This window comes from Dryobates pubescens, unplaced genomic scaffold (assembly GCF_014839835.1).
Source record: "Dryobates pubescens isolate bDryPub1 unplaced genomic scaffold, bDryPub1.pri scaffold_151_arrow_ctg1, whole genome shotgun sequence".
Classification (NCBI taxonomy): domain Eukaryota; kingdom Metazoa; phylum Chordata; class Aves; order Piciformes; family Picidae; genus Dryobates; species Dryobates pubescens.
This window is the reverse complement of record NW_026530742.1, coordinates 1-17,906: the sequence shown is the minus strand read 5'-3', so window position 1 is coordinate 17,906 and position 17,906 is coordinate 1. Positions and strand designations below refer to the sequence as shown.

General features: G+C 67.7%; 2 protein-coding genes across 2 annotated transcripts; both read left to right on the top strand.

Moving 5' to 3' along the window:
• The first annotated feature begins 1,280 nt into the window (after nt 1-1,280).
• On the top strand, nt 1,281-9,592 carry SLC25A44 (solute carrier family 25 member 44). Its single transcript, XM_054179379.1, has 3 exons — nt 1,281-1,911; nt 6,617-6,786; nt 9,361-9,592. The coding sequence occupies exons 1-3, from the start codon at nt 1,287-1,289 to the stop codon at nt 9,550-9,552; spliced, it is 987 nt and encodes a 328-aa protein (XP_054035354.1). The 5' UTR covers nt 1,281-1,286; the 3' UTR covers nt 9,553-9,592.
• Nucleotides 9,593-13,036: 3,444 nt separating this feature from the next.
• On the top strand, nt 13,037-16,575 carry PMF1 (polyamine modulated factor 1). The gene is made up of 5 exons (XM_054179378.1): nt 13,037-13,188; nt 13,525-13,630; nt 14,397-14,497; nt 15,388-15,583; nt 16,522-16,575. The coding sequence occupies exons 1-5, from the start codon at nt 13,037-13,039 to the stop codon at nt 16,573-16,575; spliced, it is 609 nt and encodes a 202-aa protein (XP_054035353.1).
• The last annotated feature ends 1,331 nt before the right edge of the window (nt 16,576-17,906 follow it).

The following is a 17,906-nucleotide window of genomic DNA, read 5'->3' as shown; positions in this document are numbered from 1 at the left end:
CAAGGCTGAGCGGCAGTGGGGTGGCACCAGGCTGGGTTCAACTGCCAGGGGGAGGGGGGAGGAAGGGGCACAAAGTTGACCATCTTCCTTCCTCCCTCCCTTCCTCCTTCCCTTCTCCCTCCCTTCCTCCTTCCCTTCCCTTCTCCCTCCCTCCCTTCCCCCCTTCCCTTCTCCCTCCCTCCCTTCCCCCCTTCCCTTCTCCCTCCCTCCCTTCCCCCCTTCCCTTCTCCCTCCCTCCCTCCCTTCCCCCCTTCCCTTCTCCCTCCCTCCCTTCCCCCCTTCCCTGCCTGCTGGGGGCAGGGGCAGCTGGGCCCCCAGCCAAGGCCTTTCCTCTTTCCTTCTCTTTGGCAGAGCCTGGAGCTGAGAGGAGCCCCCCAGGAAGGCCACCCCCAAAGGGATGAGAGGGGGGAAGCTGCTGTGCTTGCCAGTCCATGGTCCTGCAGGCTCTGAAGGGCAGCTGGAGCAGTCCCCTGCCTCCAGAGTGGATCGTCCCCTCCCTCCAGAGTGGATCCTCCCTCCCTCCAGAGTGGATTCTGCCTCCAGAGTGGATCCTTCCTCCCTCCAGGAGCAGTCCTCTCCCTCTAGAATGGATCCTCCCTTCCTCCAGAGTGGATTCTGCCTCCAGAGTGGATCCTTCCTCCCTCCAGGAGCAGCCCTCTCCCTCTAGAGTGGATCCTTCCTCCAGAGTGAATCCTCCCTCTCTCCAGAGTGGATCCTGCCTCCCTCCAGGAGCAGTCCTCTCCCTCTAGAGTGGATCCTGCCTCCAGAGTGGATCCTGCCTCCCTCCAGGAGCAGCCCTCTCCCTCCAGAGTGAATCCTTCCTCCAGAGTGGATCTTCCCTCCCCCCAGGAGCAGCTCTCTCCCTCTAGAGTGGATCCTGCCTCCAGAGTGGATCCTGCCTCCCTCCAGGAGCAGCCCTCTCCCTCCAGGCTGCTTGGCAGAGCCTCTGGGGAGCAGCTTTGCTCCGGACCCCGCTGAGAGCCACCGGGGGAGGTTGCAGCTCCGCGCCCGGCTCCGGCCGCCCCTGGGGGGGACACCGGAGGCTGCCCCCAGCCCCCCAGCAGCACCAGGAGGAGCAACCAGAGGCTGCCCCCAGCCCCCCCAGCAGCACCAGGAGGAGCTGGGGGGAGGAAGCTTCCTGAGGCCCCCCCACGGCCCCTGCAGAGCTCTTGGTGCCCTCCAGGTCGGGGCTCAGCCCTTCGGCCACCGCTTTGCTCGGAGGAGGGGGGGAGGGGTTGGGGGGGGGGGGTTGGGGAGCCCGGCAGCGCCCCCCAGCGGCGGGAGCCATGGAGGACAAGAGGAACATCCCCATCATCGAGTGGGAGCACCTGGACAAGAGGAAGTTCTACCTCTTGGGCATCTGCATGACCATGGCCATCAGGGTCAGCGTCTACCCCTTCACCCTGATCCGCACCCGCCTGCAGGTGCAGAAGGGCAAGAGCCTCTACCAGGGCACCTTTGATGCCTTTGTGAAGATCCTGAGGACAGAAGGGGCTGCTGGCCTCTACAGGGGCTTCCTGGTCAACACCTTCACCCTCATCTCGGGCCAGTGCTACGTCACCACCTACGAGCTGACCCGCAAGTACGTCGCCCGCTACAGCGACAGCAACGCCGTCAAGTCCCTGGTGGCTGGGGGCTCGGCCTCCCTGGTGGCCCAGAGCATCACTGTGCCCATTGATGTGGTCTCCCAGCACCTGATGATGCAGAGGAAGGGGGAGAGCATGGGCAGGTTCCGGGTGAGGCAGCGGCAGGCCGGCGGCAGGCTGCCGCTCTGCGGCCAGACCAAGGACATCATCCTGCAGATCTTCAGGGCCGACGGCCTGCGGGGCTTCTACCGCGGCTACGTGGCCTCCCTGCTCACCTACATCCCCAACAGCGCCGTCTGGTGGCCGTTCTACCACTTCTATGCTGGTGAGGGGCGGGGGGAGGGGGCTGGGGAGGGGTGGGAGGGGAGCGGGGGGGGAGGTCCCGGCGGGGTTGCGGCTCCGCCGCGGATAGGAGCGGGGCAGGGGAAGGGGGAGGGAGGCAGCTTGGGGCAGGGGCAGGGGGGGGTTGAAAGGCTTGAGGCAAGGGGGGGTTGGGGTTCTGGCTGCCTCCTGCTGCCCCCAGGCTCTTGGCTGGCACAGTTTGGCACTGGGGGGGGCAGCAGGGGGGAGGTCCCGGCGGGGTTGTGGCTCCGCCGCGGATAGGAGCGGGGCAGGGGGAGGGGGAGGGAGGCAGCTTGGGGCAGGGGTTAGGGGCTGGAGGGTTGAAAGGTCTGAACCCAGAGGGCTTTAGGCAAGGGGGGGTTGGGGTTCTGGCTGCCTCCTGCTGCCCCCAGGCTCTTGGCTGGCACAGTTTGGCACTGGGGGGGCAGCAGGGGGTGGATCCTGAACAGGTTTTGCCCCCCAAGGAAAGGAGGTGAGGAGGGGGTGGGAGGCAGCTTGGGGCAGGGAGGGTTGGAAGGACTGAACCCAGATGCTTGGAGGGGTTTGGGTTCTGTCTGCCTCCTGCTGCCCCCAGGCTCTTGGCTGGCACAGTTTGGCACTGGGGGGGCAGGAGGGGGGAGGTCCCGGCGGGGTTGTGGCTCCGCCGCGGATAGGAGCGGGGCAGGGGGAGGGGGAGGGAGGCAGCTTGGGGCAGGGGCAGGGGGGGTTGAAAGGCTTTAGGCAAGGGGGGGTTGGGGTTCTGGCTGCCTCCTGCTGCCCCCAGGCTCTTGGCTGGCACAGTTTGGCACTGGGGGGGGCAGCAGTGGGGAGGTCCCAGCGGGGTTGAGGCTCCGCCGTGGATAGGAGCGGGACAGGGGGAGGGGGAGGGAGGCAGCTTGGGGCAGGGGCAGGGGCTGGGGGGGGTTGAAAGGACTGAACCCAGATGCTTGGAGGGGTTTGGGTTCTGTCTGCCTCCTGCTGCCCCCAGGCTCTTGGCTGGCACAGTTTGGCACTGGGGGGGCAGGAGGGGGGAGGTCCCGGCGGGGTTGTGGCTCCGCCGCGGATAGGAGCGGGGCAGGGGGAGGGGGAGGGAGGCAGCTTGGGGCAGGGGCAGGGGGGGTTGAAAGGCTTTAGGCAAGGGGGGGGTGGGGTTCTGGCTGCCTCCTGCTGCCCCCAGGCTCTTGGCTGGCACAGTTTGGCACTGGGGGGGGCAGCAGTGGGGAGGTCCCAGCGGGGTTGAGGCTCCGCCGTGGATAGGAGCGGGACAGGGGGAGGGGGAGGGAGGCAGCTTGGGGCAGGGGCAGGGGCTGGGGGGGGGTTGAAAGGACTGAACCCAGATGCTTGGAGGGGTTTGGGTTCTGTCTGCCTCCTGCTGCCCCCAGGCTCTTGGCTGGCACAGTTTGGCACTGGGGGGGGCAGCAGGGGGGAGGTCCCGGCGGGGTTGCGGCTCCGCCGCAGATAGGAGCGGGGCAGGGGGAAGGGGGAGGGAGGCAGCTTGGGGCAGGGGCAGGGGTTAGGGGCTGGAGGGTTGAAAGGTCTGAACCCAGAGGGCTTTAGGTTCTGCCTCCTGCTGCCCCCAGGCTCTTGGCTGGCACAGTTTGGCACTGGGGGGGCAGCAGGGGGTGGATCCTGAACAGGTTTTGCCCCCCAAGGAAAGGAGGTGAGGAGGGGGTGGGAGGCAGCTTGGGGCAGGGGTTAGGGGCTGGGGGGGTTGAAAGGACTGAACCCAGAGGGCTTTAGGCAAGGAGGGGTTGGGGTTCTGGCTGCCTCCTGCTGCCCCCAGGCTCTTGGCTGGCACAGTTTGGCACTGGGGGGGCAGCAGTGGGGAGGTCCCAGTGGGTTTCGGCTCCGCCGCGGATAGGAGCAGGGCAGGGGAAGGGGGAGGGAGGCAGCTTGGGGCAGGGGCAGGGGGGGTTGGAAGGACTGAACCCAGATGCTTGGAGGGGTTTGGGTTCTGGCTGCCTCCTGCTGCCCCCAGGCTCTTGGCTGGCACAGTTTGGCACTGGGGGGGGCAGCAGGGGGGAGGTCCCGGCGGGGTTGCGGCTCCGCCGCGGATAGGAGCGGGGCAGGGGGAGGGGGGAGGGAGGCAGCTTGGGGCAGGGGCAGGGGGGGTTGAAAGGACTGAACCCAGATGCTTGGAGGGGTTTGGGTTCTGTCTGCCTCCTGCTGCCCCCAGGCTCTTGGCTGGCACAGTTTGGCACTGTGGGGGCAGCAGGGGGTGGATCCTGAACAGGTTTTGCCCCCCAAGGAAAGGAGGTGAGGAGGGGGTGGGAGGCAGCTTGGGGCAGGAGCAGGGGTTGGGGGCTGGAGGGTTGAAAGGTCTGAACCCAGAGGGCTTTAGGTTCTGCCTCCTGCTGCCCCCAGGCTCTTGGCTGGCACAGTTTGGCACTGGGGGGGCAGCAGGGGGGAGGTCCCGGCGGGGTTGCGGCTCCGCCGCGGATAGGAGCGGGGCAGGGGGAGGGGGGAGGGAGGCAGCTTGGGGCAGGGGCAGGGGGGGTTGAAAGGCTTTAGGCAAGGGGGGTTGGGGTTCTGGCTGCCTCCTGCTGCCCCCAGGCTCTTGGCTGGCACAGTTTGGCACTGGGGGGGGCAGCAGGGGGGAGGTCCCAGCGGGGTTGCGGCTCCGCCGCGGATAGGAGCGGGGCAGGGGGAGGGGGAGGGAGGCAGCTTGGGGCAGGGGGGGTTGGAAGGACTGAACCCAGATGCTTGGAGGGGTTTGGGTTCTGGCTGCCTCCTGCTGCCCCCAGGCTCTTGGCTGGCACAGTTTGGCACTGGGGGGGCAGCAGGGGGGAGGTCCCGGTGGAGTTTCGGCTCCGCCGCAGATAGGAGCGGGGCAGGGGGAGGGGAGGGAGGCAGCTTGGGGCAGGGGCAGGGGGGGGTTGAAAGGCTTTAGGCAAGGGGGGGTTGGGGTTCTGGCTGCCTCCTGCTGCCCCCAGGCTCTTGGCTGGCACAGTTTGGCACTGGGGGGGCAGCAGGGGGTGGATCCTGAACAGGTTTTGCCCCCTGGAAAGGAGGTGAGGAGGGGGTGGGAGGTAGCTTGGGGCAGGGGTTAGGGGCTGGGGGGGTTGAAAGGACTGAACCCAGAGGGCTTTAGGTTCTGGCTGCCTCCTGCTGGCCCCAGGCTCTTGGCTGGCACAGTTTGGCACTGGGGGGGGCGGCAGGGGGGAGGTCCCGGCGGAGTTTCGGCTCCGCCGCAGATAGGAGCGGGGCAGGGGGAGGGGGAGGGAGGCAGCTTGGGGCAGGGGCAGGGGCTGGGGGGGGTTGAAAGGACTGAACCCAGATGCTTGGAGGGGTTTGGGTTCTGGCTGCCTCCTGCTGCCCCCAGGCTCTTGGCTGGCACAGTTTGGCACTGGGGGGGGAGCGGGGGGAGGTCCCAGTGGGTTTCGGCTCCGCCGCGGATAGGAGCGGGGCAGGGGGAAGGGGAGGGAGGCAGCTTGGGGCAGGGGTTAGGGGCTGGAGGGTTGAAAGGTCTGAACCCAGAGGGCTTTAGGTTCTGCCTCCTGCTGCCCCCAGGCTCTTGGCTGGCACAGTTTGGCACTGGGGGGGGGCAGCAGGGGGGAGGTCCCGGCGGGGTTGTGGCTCCGCCGCAGATAGGAGCGGGGCAGTGGGGAGGGGGAGGGAGGCAGCTTGGGGCAGGGGCAGGGGGGGTTGAAAGGACTGAACCCAGATGCTTGGAGGGGTTTGGGTTCTGGCTGCCTCCTGCTGCCCCCAGGCTTTTGGCTGGCACAGTTTGGCACTGGGGGGGCAGCAGGGGGGAGGTCCCGGCGGAGTTTCGGCTCCACCGCGGATAGGAGCGGGGCAGGGGGAGGGGGGAGGGAGGCAGCTTGGCACAGGAGCAGGGGTTAGGGGCTGGAGGGTTGAAAGGTCTGAACCCAGAGGGCTTTAGGTTCTGCCTCCTGCTGCCCCCAGGCTCTTGGCTGGCACAGTTTGGCACTGGGGGGGGCAGCAGGGGGTGGATCTGAACAGGTTTTGCCCCCCAAGGAAAGGAGGTGAGGAGGGGGTGGGAGGCAGCTTGGCACAGGAGCAGGGGTTAGGGGCTGGTAGGGGCTGCCTCCCACTGAGGTGGAACCAGGGAGTGGGTTGGAAGAGAGCTTCAGAGCTCCTCCCTGCAGCCAGAGCCCAAAGAAGGGGCTGTGTAGGGATCCCTGGTGCCAGGCTGTGCAGGGCTCCGTGGTGCCAGGCTGTGGTGCCAGGCTGTGCAGGGGTCCGTGGTGCCAGGCTATGGTGCCAGGCTGTGGTGCCAGGCTGTGCAGGGGTCCATGGTGCCAGGCTGTGGTGCCAGGCTGTGCAGGGGTCCATGGTGCCAGGCCGTGGTGCCAGGCTGTGCAGGGCTCCGTGATGCCAGGCTGTGCAGGGGTCCATGGTGCCAGGCTGTGCAGGGCTCCGTGGTGCCAGGCTGTGCAGGGCTCTGTGGTGCCAGGCTGTGGTGCCAGGCTGTGCAGGGGTCCATGGTGCCAGGCCGTGGTGCCAGGCTGTGCAGGGCTCCGTGGTGCCAGGCTGTGCAGGGGTCTATGGTGCCAGGCCATGGTGCCAGGCTGTGCAGGGCTCCGTGGTGCCAGGCTGTGCAGGGGGCTGTGCAGGGCTCCGTGGTGCCAGGCCGTGGTGCCAGGCTGTGCAGGGCTCCGTGGTGCCAGGCCGTGGTGCCAGGCCCTGGTCCCTGCCGCAGCAGGGGGTGGGTTGGGGGCCTGGGGCCGGCTGCCAGGGCCTGGCAGCAGCCTCCTGCCCGAGCCTGGCCTCTGCCTCTCCCCCCCCAGAGCAGCTCTCCAGCCTCACCCCCAGGGACTGTCCTCACCTCCTGCTCCAGGCCATCTCGGGGCCCCTGGCGGCCGCCACGGCCTCCACCCTCACCAACCCCATGGACGTGGTCAGGGCCAGGGTGCAGGTAAGAGCTTGGCCAGGCCCCTGCCCCCCCCCCGGGGGGCTCCCTCCCTGCCCTTTGGAGCCAGCTTGCAGCCCCCTGGCTCTGCCCAGGGCTGCCTTGGGCCTGGCTGCTGCCCACCCAGGAGGCTCTGGGGTGGGAGAAGCTCTTCCAGCTCCCCCAGCCCCAGGCTGGGGCTCAGCCCTCCCCCAGGGCCTGGGGCTCAGCCCTTGCCCTCCCCCAGGCCCTGGGGCTCAGCCCTTGCCCTCCCCCAGGGCTCAGCCCTCCCCCTAGGCCTGGGGCTCAGCCCTTGCCCTCCCCCAGGGCCTGGGGCTCAGCCCTTGCCCTCCCCAGGGCTCAGCCCTTGCCCTCCCCCTGGGCCTGGGGCTCAGCCCTTGCCCTCCCCCTGGGCCTGGGGCTCAGCCCTTGCCCTCCCCAGGGCTCAGCCCTCCCCCAGGGCCTGGGGCTCAGCCCTTGCCCTCCCCCAGGGCTCAGCCCTCCCCCAGGGCCTGGGGCTCAGCCCTTGCCCTCCCCCAGGCCCTGGGGCTCAGCCCTTGCCCTCCCCCAGGGCTCAGCCCTCCCCCTGGGCCTGGGGCTCAGCCCTTGCCCTCCCCCTGGGCCTGGGGCTCAGCCCTTGCCCTCCCCCAGGGCCTGGGGCTCAGCCCTTGCCCTCCCCCAGGGCTCAGCCCTCCCCCTGGGCCTGGGGCTCAGCCCTTGCCCTCCCCCTGGGCCTGGGGCTCAGCCCTTGCCCTCCCCCAGGCCCTGGGGCTCAGCCCTTGCCCTCCCCCAGGGCTCAGCCCTCCCCCTGGGCCTGGGGCTCAGCCCTTGCCCTCCCCCAGGCCCTGGGGCTCAGCCCTTGCCCTCCCCAGGGCTGGGGCTCAGCCCTCAGCACCCCTGCAAAGCCCCCCAGGGGTGGGCATTCAGCCACCTCCCTCCCTGGGCAGCCTGGGCCAGGCTTGCAGAAGCCCTTCCAGGGCAGAAGTTTCTTCTGCTCTCCCCTGGGGCAACCCTGAGGCCATTTCCTCCTCTCCTGCCCCTTGCTCCCTGGGGTTGGAAGGGGCCTTGGTGGTCATCCAGCCCCAAGCTGATGATCAGCCAGCTCCAAGCCCCCTGCCCTGGCTGACCTCTGACCTGCCCCCAGCCCAGCTTCCCCCAGGCCTCAGCCAACCTCCCCCTGAGCTCCTCCAGGGAGGCTTCCAGTTCCTCCTCCCCCTCCTTGGGGCAGAGTTTCCTCCTCCTGCCCCCTCCCAATCCAGCCTGGTCCCATCCCCACCTCTCCCTGGCACCCCAAGCCCCTTCCCAAGGCCTCCCTGGACCCCAACCCTGCCAGCAGGGATTCCTCCAAGCCTGAACTCCTCCTCTGCCTCCCCTTAGGCCTTTCCCAACCTCCCCAAAGCTCAGCCTGAGGCTCTCCAGTGAGCAGCACCAGGAGCTGGCTGCTCTTCAGCCTTCCTCCAGACCTCATCCAACCTCCCCTTGAGGGTTCCTCACCCCCTGAGCAACCTCTTCCAGCCCCTTCCCCACCTCCAGCCCAGGCCCTGCCCTTCCCTCAGGGGTATCCAGGTGGGGAGCTCAGCCTGAGGCTCTCCAGTGAGCAGCACCAGGAGCTGGCTGCTCTTCAACCTTCCTCCAGACCTCAGCCAACCTCCCCTTGAGGGTTCCTCACCCCCTGAGCAACCTCTTCCAGCCCCTTCCCCACCTCCAGCCCAGGCCCTGCCCTTCCCTCAGGGGTGTCCAGGGGGGGAGCTCAGTCTGAGGCTCTCCAGTGAGCAGCACCAGGAGCTGGCTGCTCTTCAACCTTCCCCCAAACCTCATCCAACCTCCCCTTGAGCTCCTCCAGGGTGGGTTCCACACCCCCTGAGCAACCTCTTCCAGCCCCTTCCCCACCACCATCTCTTCCCCACCTCCAGCCCAGGCCCTGCCCTTCCCTCAGGGATATCCAGAGGGGGAGCTCAGCCTGAGGCTCTCCAGTGAGCAGCACCAGGAGCTGGCTGCTCTTCAGCCTTCCCCCAGGCCTCATCCAACCTCCCCTTGAGGGTTCCTCACCCCCTGAGCAACCTCTTCCAGCCCCTTCCCCACCTCCAGCCCAGGCCCTGCCCTTCCCTCAGGGATATCCAGAGGGGGAGCTCAGCCTAAGGCTCTCCCATGGGCAGTGCCAGGAGCTGGCTGCTCTTCAACCTTCCTCCAGACCTCATCCAACCTCCCCTTGAGCTCCACCAGGGTGGGTTCCACACCCCCTGAGCAACCTCTTCCAGCCCCTTCCCCACCACCATCTCTTCCCCACCTCCAGCCCAGGCCCTGCCCTTCCCTCAGGGGTATCCAGAGGGGGAGCTCAGCCTGAGGCTCTCCCATGGGCAGTGCCAGGAGCTGGCTGCTCTTCAACCTTCCCCCAGACCTCATCCAACCTCCCCTTGAGCTCCTCCAGAGAGGGTTCCACACCCCCTGAGCAACCTCTTCCAGCCCCTTCCCCACCTCCAGCCCAGGCCCTGCCCTTCCCTCAGGGGGTTGGAGCCCAGCCCGGGCCGGGGAGCCGGGGTGAGGGTTGAGGTCCTCCAGCTCTCAATTCCTGCCCTGTTGCTGGGCTTTTTCTCCTGGCAGGTGGAAGGCAAGAGCTCCATCATCCTCACCTTCAAGCAGCTGCTGGCAGAGGAAGGCCCCTGGGGGCTGACCAAAGGCCTCTCTGCCAGGATCATCTCTGCCACCCCCTCCACCATCGTCATCGTCGTCGGCTACGAGACCCTGAAGAAGCTGAGCCTGCGCCCAGAGCTGGTGGACTCCAGGCACTGGTAGAGGAAGCTGCTTGGGACACAGACCACCCTGAGCCCCTTCCCCTCACCCTCCCCCACCCTCCTGAGGCTGGAGCTGAGCCAGGAGAAGGCCAGGGAGGAGGTGGTGGTGGTGGGCAGGGGCAGCACCTAAGGGGCCGGCGTCACAGCGAGGAGCTGGGACGAGGAAGGGGAGGGGAAGGGGAAGGGGAAGGGAGGGGAGGGCTGAAGAGCAGCCAGCTCCTGGCACTGGCCCACTGCAGAGCCCTTTGGGGTGGTTGGGAAAAGTCCCAAGAGGAGCCACAGGAAGGAGGAGTTAAGGGCTTGGAGGAATTCCCTGCTGGGCTGGAAGGCTCCCAGGGAGCCCTTGGGAAGAGGCAGCTCCTTGCCCTCCCCCCTTCCATCCTCACCCCAAGGTTCTGCTGCTGAGAAGATGACAACAAACCTTTCCCCTCCCCCCCCCCACACCCCTTGAGGACCTTTTGGACCTGTGCCTCTTCACCCAGGGCAGGGCCTGAAGCCCTCCTTGGCCACTTCTGAGGTTTATTTGCTGTTGGCTTTTCCCCAAGTGCAAAACCTTCCCCAGAGCCAAGCTCCTTCCTCCTCCCTGCAGCAGCAGAGGCTCTCCCAGGCTGCAGAGGAGCCTCTGGGAAGCTGGACACAAGCAGAGCTCCTCTCAGATTCCAGCCCCATCCTTCCCTCCCCCTCTCCTTCCTCTACCCCAACCTGGATCCCTCCAGAAGATGTGAGAAGCCCCCTTTGGGGGTGGGGTGGGGGGGTTCTTTGCAGCCCTTCCTCTGCTTTCTGTTCTCCCTTTTGCAACCTTCTCTTTGTCCCCCCCCCCCAAAAAAGGTCTGGAGGGGGCTGAGGAGCTGAGCTGAGCTGAGCTGAGCTGAGCTGCTTTTGGCCCTTAGCTGCTTGGGCCCTGGTGCCACCTAACTCCTGGGTCCTCCCCCCTGGGTTTGGGGGTTGTAGGGACAGCTGCTTCTGAGGGGTGGGGGGTGGGAGGGAGGGGTCTGGGTGGTCGTTCTGTGGCCTTGTTCAACCTTGTTGAGTGTCCTGTGCTGCATGTTCAGGGTGGCTGCTGCCACCTCTCCCCCTTCCCCCTTCCCCACCCCCTACCCTGAGGCACAAAAAGGGAAGGTGGAGCTTTGGGTGCTTGGCTCCAGGGGGCACTGAGCCTGGGTGGGGGTGGGGAGAACACAAAACAGCCTCCCCCCTCCCCCAGATAAAGGCTCAGGGGCTGAGCTTTGCTCCAGGGCAGACCTGGGGCTGCTGTTCCTCCTGTGCAGCAGCGCTGGGGGTGATGCTTTTGGGGGGGTTGGGGGTTCAGAGCTCCCTCTGGGGAAGGGGCAGGGCCAGGAGCAGGCTCTGCACCCTCCAGAAAGCTCAGGCCTGTGGCCTTGTGCCAAAGTGGCAGTGGAAAGGTGAAGCAAGAGGAGGAGGAGGAGGAGGAAGCTGAAGGTTGGTTTGGGCTTCACCCTGTGCCGCTCTCAGCTCCCCTCGGGGTTGGGCTCTGGGGGGCAGCCAGCCCCCCAGGCCTGGTGCCAGGAGGGTTGTGCCTGAGAGGGGAGATCAGAGCTCTGCCCAGCCCAGGGGGAGTCTCCTGCTTGTGGTCCTGATGCTGCTGAGCCCTGTGGCTGGCTCCAGCTGGAGGCTTTGGTCTCTGTCCCACCCTCTGCAGCAGGAGAGGGCTGGAGGTGCAAGGAGAGCAGGCAGCTGCTGGGGCAGACCCTGGAGGGTGGGGGCTGGGGGGGGGTTGCAGGGCAGGAGCTGGGGAGCTGCAATGCACTTTATGGGGGTGGCTGCTGAGTCAGCAAAGGCTCTGGAAGGGCCACCTCTGGTTTCTGCAGCCTCGGGAGGGTGGGGTTCAGGCTTCTCCTCCCTGCTCCTCTGTCCTGCCGGTGGGTGTGCAGCTGCTGACCCCACTTGGCTCTCCCTGTGAACAGCAGCAGCTGGGGGCAGCTCCAGCCTGGCCCCAGAGGTGGCAGCAGCAGCAGCAGCAGCTTGGAGTGTGAGCAGCAGCCAGCACACAGAGGTGGGGAGAGACTTCCTTCGAGCTTTGATGTTCCTCTTAACCAGCAGAGTTTGTGACAACTAATAAACTTCAGAGACCTTCAGGTGGACACTTGGCTGGAGGTGGTGGTGGGGGGTGGGCTCCAGGGAAGCCCAGGCTGGGAGGGGGTTGAAGGGAAACCCTGAGGTTCATCCAAGCCCTCTGCAGCCCCCAGGGGCAGCCTGAGCTGGAGCAGGTTGCTCACAGCCCCGAAGACTTTGAGGGTCAAAGAGCTCCAGGGGAGGTTGAAGGCAACCTCCAAAGCTCCAACCCCCTGCAGCCAGCAGGGCCAGCCCCAAGCAGAGCTCTAAACCAACCTCCTGGTGCCAGCCCTGGGGGGCATCTCCCACCCCTCTGCCCAGCCTCAGCAGCACCAATTGCTCCTCCTCTCCACTCTCCAGCTCCCCTCTGGCACTTCCAAACCATCTCCCCTGCTTCTGCCCTGCTCCAACCTCTGTCCCCAGCTCTCTGCTCAGCTCTGGAAGCTCTCCAGGAGGTCTCCCTGCAGCCTTCTCTCCTCCAGGCTGAACTCCCCCAACCCTCCCAGCCTGGCCTCCAGCCCTGCTGTGGCCTCCTCTGCCCCTCTCCCCCAGGGCCCTGCCTGTGCTGAGGCCTCCAGAGCTGCCCCCAGCCCTGCAGGGCTCTCAGCAGAGCTCCAGGGGGGCACAATCCCCTCCCTGCCCCTGGGCTGCTGGGCACCAGCCCCAGGGCTCAGCTCCTCATCCCCCAGCCCCTCTCCCCTCTGGCACTTCCAAACCATCTCCCCTGCTCCTGCCCTGCTCCAACCTCTGTCCCCAGCTCTCTGCTCAGCCCTGGGAGCTCTCCAGGAGCTCTCCCCTGGAGCCTTCTGCTCCTCCAGGCTGAACTCCCCCAACCCTCCCAGCCTGGCCTCACCTTCCAGCATTGGTTTTTTCCTCTTCTTTCTGAGCTGAACGTGGGATGCTCTCCCTCCTTGCAGCCCTCCAGGCTCGAGTTGATCTCCCCCCGACAGACAGAGACCCAGGCTGAGCCCCGGTGGGACCCAGCTGGGGGTTTCCTTGGGGGTCTCCGGAGTGAGGCCATTTATTGCATCTCTGGGGGCCCAGCGCCCTCTTTTCAGCCTTGGGACAGCACAGGAAGCGCTTCAGCCCCTTCAGCTTTTCCTTACTTCGGGGTTTTTAACCCAAACTGAGCACTTTCAACCCAGTTCCTGCCCGGGGCTGGAGCCGAGCTGCGTCCCACGGCCACGCCGCGGCGTCCTAGGCCCCGCCCCCGGTGCCCTAAGCCACGCCTCCGTTGTTCCTAGCCACGCCCCCAGCATAATGACCCGCGCCTCTGCCGTGCCGCCACGCTCCTCACGGCGCATGCGCAACCTTCGTGGGCGGGGCTCGCTGCCTCCCCGCCAATGGCAGCAGCGCCCCGCCCCGGCGCCAGCCAATGGGAGGCGGCGGCGCGGCCGCCGGGCGGCTGGGCGATGGCGGCGGCGGGAAGCGGAACGGCGGCGGAGGGGGAAGCGGCGGCGGGGGGCGGCGATGGGGGCCCGGCAGAGCCGGCGGTACCGAGCCGCCTCCAGCTCTTCGACACCGTGGTCAACACCGTCCTGGAGAAGCTGCTGGCAGCCGGGAGGTGAGGAGGGGGCGAGGCGGGGCCGGGCTGGGCCGCTCGGGGGGGCGCTGAGGCCTGGCCGACCTCTCCGCTGGACACTGGCAGTGTCCTCTCCGTGCCCCGGGCAGTGCCTCCCCCGTGCCCCCCGGCAGTGCCACCTCCGTGCCCAGGCACTGCCCCCTCCATGCCCCCGGCAGTGCCCTTCCATGCCCCCAGCAGTGCCCCCTCCGAGCCCCGGGCAGTGCCACCTGGGCCCTGGCAGTGCCACTGCCCCCCCTGAGCGTGCCCCAGGGGCTCCTGGCAGTGCCCCCTGCGCCCTCTGCCCTGGCAGTGCCCCCTGTGCCCTCTGCCCTGCAGCTACGAGAGGTTTGCCAGCTGCTATCGCTGCTTCTACAAGCTGCAGCCCGAGGTCACCAGGAGCATCTATGAGCAGTTCCTCTTCCAGCTGCAGGCCTCCATCAAGGTCAGCAGGGGGCAAGGGCTGGGAGCGGCCCCAGGGAGGTCCTCAGACCCCCAGAGAGCTGGGGGAGAGGGGCAGAGGAGGCCACACCAGGGCTGGGAGGGTTGGGAGAGTTCAGCCTGGAGCAGAGAAGGCTGCAGGGAGACCTCCTGGAGAGCTCCCAGAGCTGAGCAGAGAGCTGGGGACAGAGGTTGGAGCAGGGCAGGAGCAGGGGAGATGGTTTGGAAGTGCCAGAGGGGAGAGGGAGAGGGCAGAGGAGGAGCAATTGGTGCTGCTGAGGCTGGGCAGAGCCTGGCCCAGGCTGCCCAGAGGGGGTTGGGAGCTGCCCCCAGGGCTGGCCCCAGCCCAGCTCAGCTTGGGGCTGCCCCTGGGGGCTGCAGGGAGGAGCTCTGGAGGTCTCTTCTCAGCCTCAGGGGCAGTGAGGTCTCCCTCAGCCTCCTTTCCTCCTGCTCACTTCCTCAGCTTGGGGCTGTCCCTGGGGGCTGCAGGGGCTTGGACTGGGTGAGCTTTGGGGGTTCCCTTCCACCCCCTCTGGGCTTCTTTGCCTCTCAGGTGTAGGCTCCTGGAGTGGTTTGGCTTGGAAGAGATCTTTCAGGCCCTGGAGCCCAAGGCTGAGCCCCAGCAGTGCCCCAGGGGCACCCCCAAGCCCCTGGCCCTCAGCACCACGGCTCCAGGGATGGAGACTCAGCCCCTGGGGGTGGCCAGGGCCCTGCTGGGCAGGCTGAGGCCTGGGCCTGGCCCCCCTGGAGCTCTGTGCTGTCCTTCCCAGGAGGAGATCCAGGAGGTGAAGCAGGAAGGGAAGCTGGAGATGCTCTTTGACTCCCTGGACAGGTTGGTGGAGGAGGCCAAGGAGCAGCAGGAGCCTGCCTGGTATGGAGGAGGGGCTGGGGGCAGGGGGCTGGGGGCAGGCAGGGGGCAGAGCTCTGCTCCTCTGGGAGGCTCCCAGCTGGGAGCTTTGGAGTCCTGCTGCTGGGAGCAGATTGAGCTGAGCCTGCCCCAGCTGGGGTCCTGCTGGGGCTTCCCTGCTCAGGGTGCTCAGCTTCCCCCAGGGAGGGCAGAGGGAGCTCAGCTCAGCTCAGCCCAGCTGGGAGAGAGCTCAGGTCAGCTCAGCCCAGCTCAGCCAGGAGGGAGCTCAGCCAGGAGGGAGCTCAGCTCAGCTCAGCTCAGCCCAGCCCAGCCCTGAGCCTTGCCAGTTCTGCTGCTGTGGTCCCAGAGCTCTCTCAGCCCTGGGAGCTGCAGCCCAGCTCTGGCTTGCAGCCCCTGGCTGCTTCCTGTGCTGGCAGAGAGCAGAGCCTGGGGGGGGTGGAGAGCTGCTGGGGAGGGTCCAGGGGGGGCTGGGAAGGTGCTGAGGGGACCTGGAGCAAAGGCTGAGAGCTGCCTGGGGCTGAGAGCCTGGAGGAGAGCAGCCCCAGAGGGGAGCTGAAGGCTGGGGGGGGGCAAGGGGCTGGGGCTGGCAGCTGCCCAGGGGTGCCCAGGGCCAGGGGGCACAGAGTGGAGCCCAGGAGGGGGAAAGCTGTTTGGGGGGAGGCTGCTGGGGGCCTGGAGCAGGCTGAGCCCAGAGAGGTTGTGGAGAGCTCCCAACCCCCCCTGGGCACTGTGCCCCCTGGGGGAGCCCTGCTGGGGGGCAGGGGGGGGGTGGGCAGGGGCTGCTCTCCAGGGGCTCCCTTCCCCCTGCAGCAGGCAGAGCTGAGCTCCTGGGGGTCCCTGTGGTGGTTCCCTGGGGGTCTCTGAGCCTCCTCTCTGCTCTGCCTCCCCCCCAGGCGGCCCAGCGGTGCCCCCGAGGAGGATGCCCGCAGTGCCCAGGTGCCCTTCCTGCTCAAGCACCTCTCCTACCTCAGGAGGGTGCTGAGGGAGAAGGAGGAGGAGAGCAGGCAGCTGGCAGAGGCTGTGCTGGCAGGCAGGGGCAGGGTCAGGGAGCTGCAGCAGCAGATCCAGGCTCGCAGAGAGGCCTGGAAGGTGAGGAGGGGGCTGGGGGGGAGAGGAGGTGGGGGAGAGGGAGGGAGGGAGGGAGGGAAGGAGGGAGGGAGGAGGTGGGGGAGAGGGAGGGAGGGAGGGAGGGAGGGAGGAGGGAGGAGGTGGGGGAGAGGGAGGGGGAGGGAGGGAGGGAGGAGGGGAGGAGGTGGGGGAGAGGGAGGGAGGGAGGAGAGAGGGGAGAGGAGGAGGGAGGGAGGGGAGAGGAGGAGGGAGGGAAGGAGGAGGTAGGGGGAGAGGGAGGGAGGAGGGAGGGAGGAAGGGGAGAGGAGGGGGAGGGAGGAGGAAGGGAAGAGGGAGGGAGAAAGGAGGGAGGAGTTGGGAGGAGGTAAGGAGGGAGGAGGGAGGGGGTGAGGAGCTGAGGATGAGGAGCTGGGGGCTGAGGAGCTGAGCCCTGGGGCTGGTGCCCAGCAGCCCAGGGGCAGGGAGGGGATTGTGCCCCCCTGGAGCTCTGCTGAGAGCCCTGCAGGGCTGGGGGCAGCTCTGGAGGCCTCAGCACAGGCAGGGCCCTGGGGGAGAGGGGCAGAGGAGGTCACAGCAGGGCTGGGGCAGGGCTGGGAGAGTTCAGCCTGGAGGAGAGAAGGCTGCAGGGAGACCTCCTGGAGAGCTTCCAGAGCTGAGCAGAGAGCTGGGGACAGAGGTTGGAGCAGGGCAGGCCCAGGGGAGATGGTTTGGAAGTGCCAGAGGGGAGAGGGAGAGGGCAGAGGAGGAGCAATTGGTGCTGCTGAGGCTGGGCAGAGCCTGGCCCAGGCTGCCCAGGGGGGGTTGGGAGCTGCCCCCAGCCCAGCTCAGCTTTGGGGCTGCCCCTGGGGGGGCTGCAGGGAGGAGCTCTAGAGGTCTCTTCCCAGCCTCAGGGGGCAGTGAGGTCTCCCTCAGCCTCCTCTCCTCCTGCTCACCTCAGGGCTGCTTCTTTCTCCCTCCAGGCCATCAGCAAGGAGCAGGAGGAGCTCCTCAGGACCTTCCAGGAGCCTCAGTGAGGCCTCAGGGAGCTGCCTGGAGGCTCTGCAGCAGCTCCAGGCTGGGGAAGGGCTCCAGGGGAGCTCCCTGGGGGCCTCCCCCTGCAGCCTGGGGCCAGCTTCCTGCTCCCCCCCTGAGCTCAGCAGGGAGGAGGATCCCCCCCAGGCCTCCTGCCTGCCCTTCCTTGCTGCCTGCAGCTCCAGCTGGGAGCCTGGAGCCCAAAGGCTGTGCCCAGGCTGCCAGCAGCCCCCAGGAGCTGGCACCCAGGCCGGGCAGTGCCCCCCTGGGGGCTCTGCTGCTGGGGGGCTGCAGCCTCCCTCTTGCCCTCTGTGTCATTAAAGCTCCTTCCCAGCCCCCTCAGCCTCTCCTGGCCCTGCTCTTTCCCCCTCCCTGTGCCCAGCCTGGGGGCACTGCCCAGGGGCAGGGGGCCCCAGGGGCACAGGGCAGGAAGCTGCTGCCTGGGCACTGAGGGCCTGGGGGGGGGAGGTGGAAGGTGAGGAACAGCCTGGGGCAGGCACCCAGAGCTCACCCTGGGGGCAGCTGGGCTGGGGCAGATCCTGCTGCTCCTGGGGCAGCTCCTGGGGCAGCTTCTGCACTCCTGGGGCAGCTCCTGGGGCAGCTTCTGCACTCCTGGGGCAGCTCCTGGGGCAGCTTCTGCACTCCTGGGGCAGCTCCTGGGGCAACTTCTGCACTCCTGGGGCAGCTTCTGCACTCCTGGGGCAGCTCCTGGGGCAACTTCTGCACTCCTGGGGCAGCTCCTGGGGCAACTTCTGCACTCCTGGGGCAGCTCCTGGGGCAACTTCTGCACTCCTGGGGCAACTTCTGCACTCCTGGGGCAGCTCCTGGGGCAGCTCCTGCACTGCTGGGGCAGTTCCTGAAGCAACTTCTGCACTCCTGGGGCAGCTCCTGGGGCAGCTTCTGCACTCCTGGGGCAGCTCCTGGGGCAACTTCTGCACTCCTGGGGCAGCTCCTGGGGCAGCTTCTGCACTCCTGGGGCAGCTCCTGGGGCAGCTCCTGGGGCAGCTTCTGCACTCCTGGGGCAGCTTCTGCACTCCTGGGGCAGCTCCTGGGTCTCCTGCTGCTGCAGCTGCCCCCAGGCTCCTCTGGCCCCAGCCCCAAGCCCTGGCTCCTTCCTCCCCCCTTGGCCTCTGCCCCTCTGTACTTTGTGGTTGAGCTGATGAAGGTTTTGGCTTCTCCTCCTCCTCCTCCTCCTCCTCCGGTTCCGTTTCCTAACCCAGGGCTGGGAAGTGGTCAGGAGCTCCACCCCCTCCCCACCCCCACCCCGGGAACCCCAACCCCGGGGGCTTGGAGCCAGGCTGGGGCTGAAGGGGGGAGGGGAGCCCTGGGGAGG

What these genes read in the sequence shown, in the direction of transcription:
- SLC25A44 (XM_054179379.1), top strand. Translation starts at nt 1,287, where the DNA reads ATGGAGGACAAGAGGAACATCCCCATCATCGAGTGGGAGCACCTGGAC. An exon ending in GTTCTACCACTTCTATGCTG is followed by an intron (nt 1,912 to 6,616) that starts GTGAGGGGCGGG and finishes AGGGCCTGGCAG; the next exon opens with CAGCCTCCTGCCCGAGCCTG. An exon ending in TGGTCAGGGCCAGGGTGCAG is followed by an intron (nt 6,787 to 9,360) that starts GTAAGAGCTTGG and finishes TTCTCCTGGCAG; the next exon opens with GTGGAAGGCAAGAGCTCCAT.
- PMF1 (XM_054179378.1), top strand. Translation starts at nt 13,037, where the DNA reads ATGGCGGCGGCGGGAAGCGGAACGGCGGCGGAGGGGGAAGCGGCGGCG. An exon ending in AAGCTGCTGGCAGCCGGGAG is followed by an intron (nt 13,189 to 13,524) that starts GTGAGGAGGGGG and finishes TCTGCCCTGCAG; the next exon opens with CTACGAGAGGTTTGCCAGCT. An exon ending in CTCGCAGAGAGGCCTGGAAG is followed by an intron (nt 15,584 to 16,521) that starts GTGAGGAGGGGG and finishes TTCTCCCTCCAG; the next exon opens with GCCATCAGCAAGGAGCAGGA.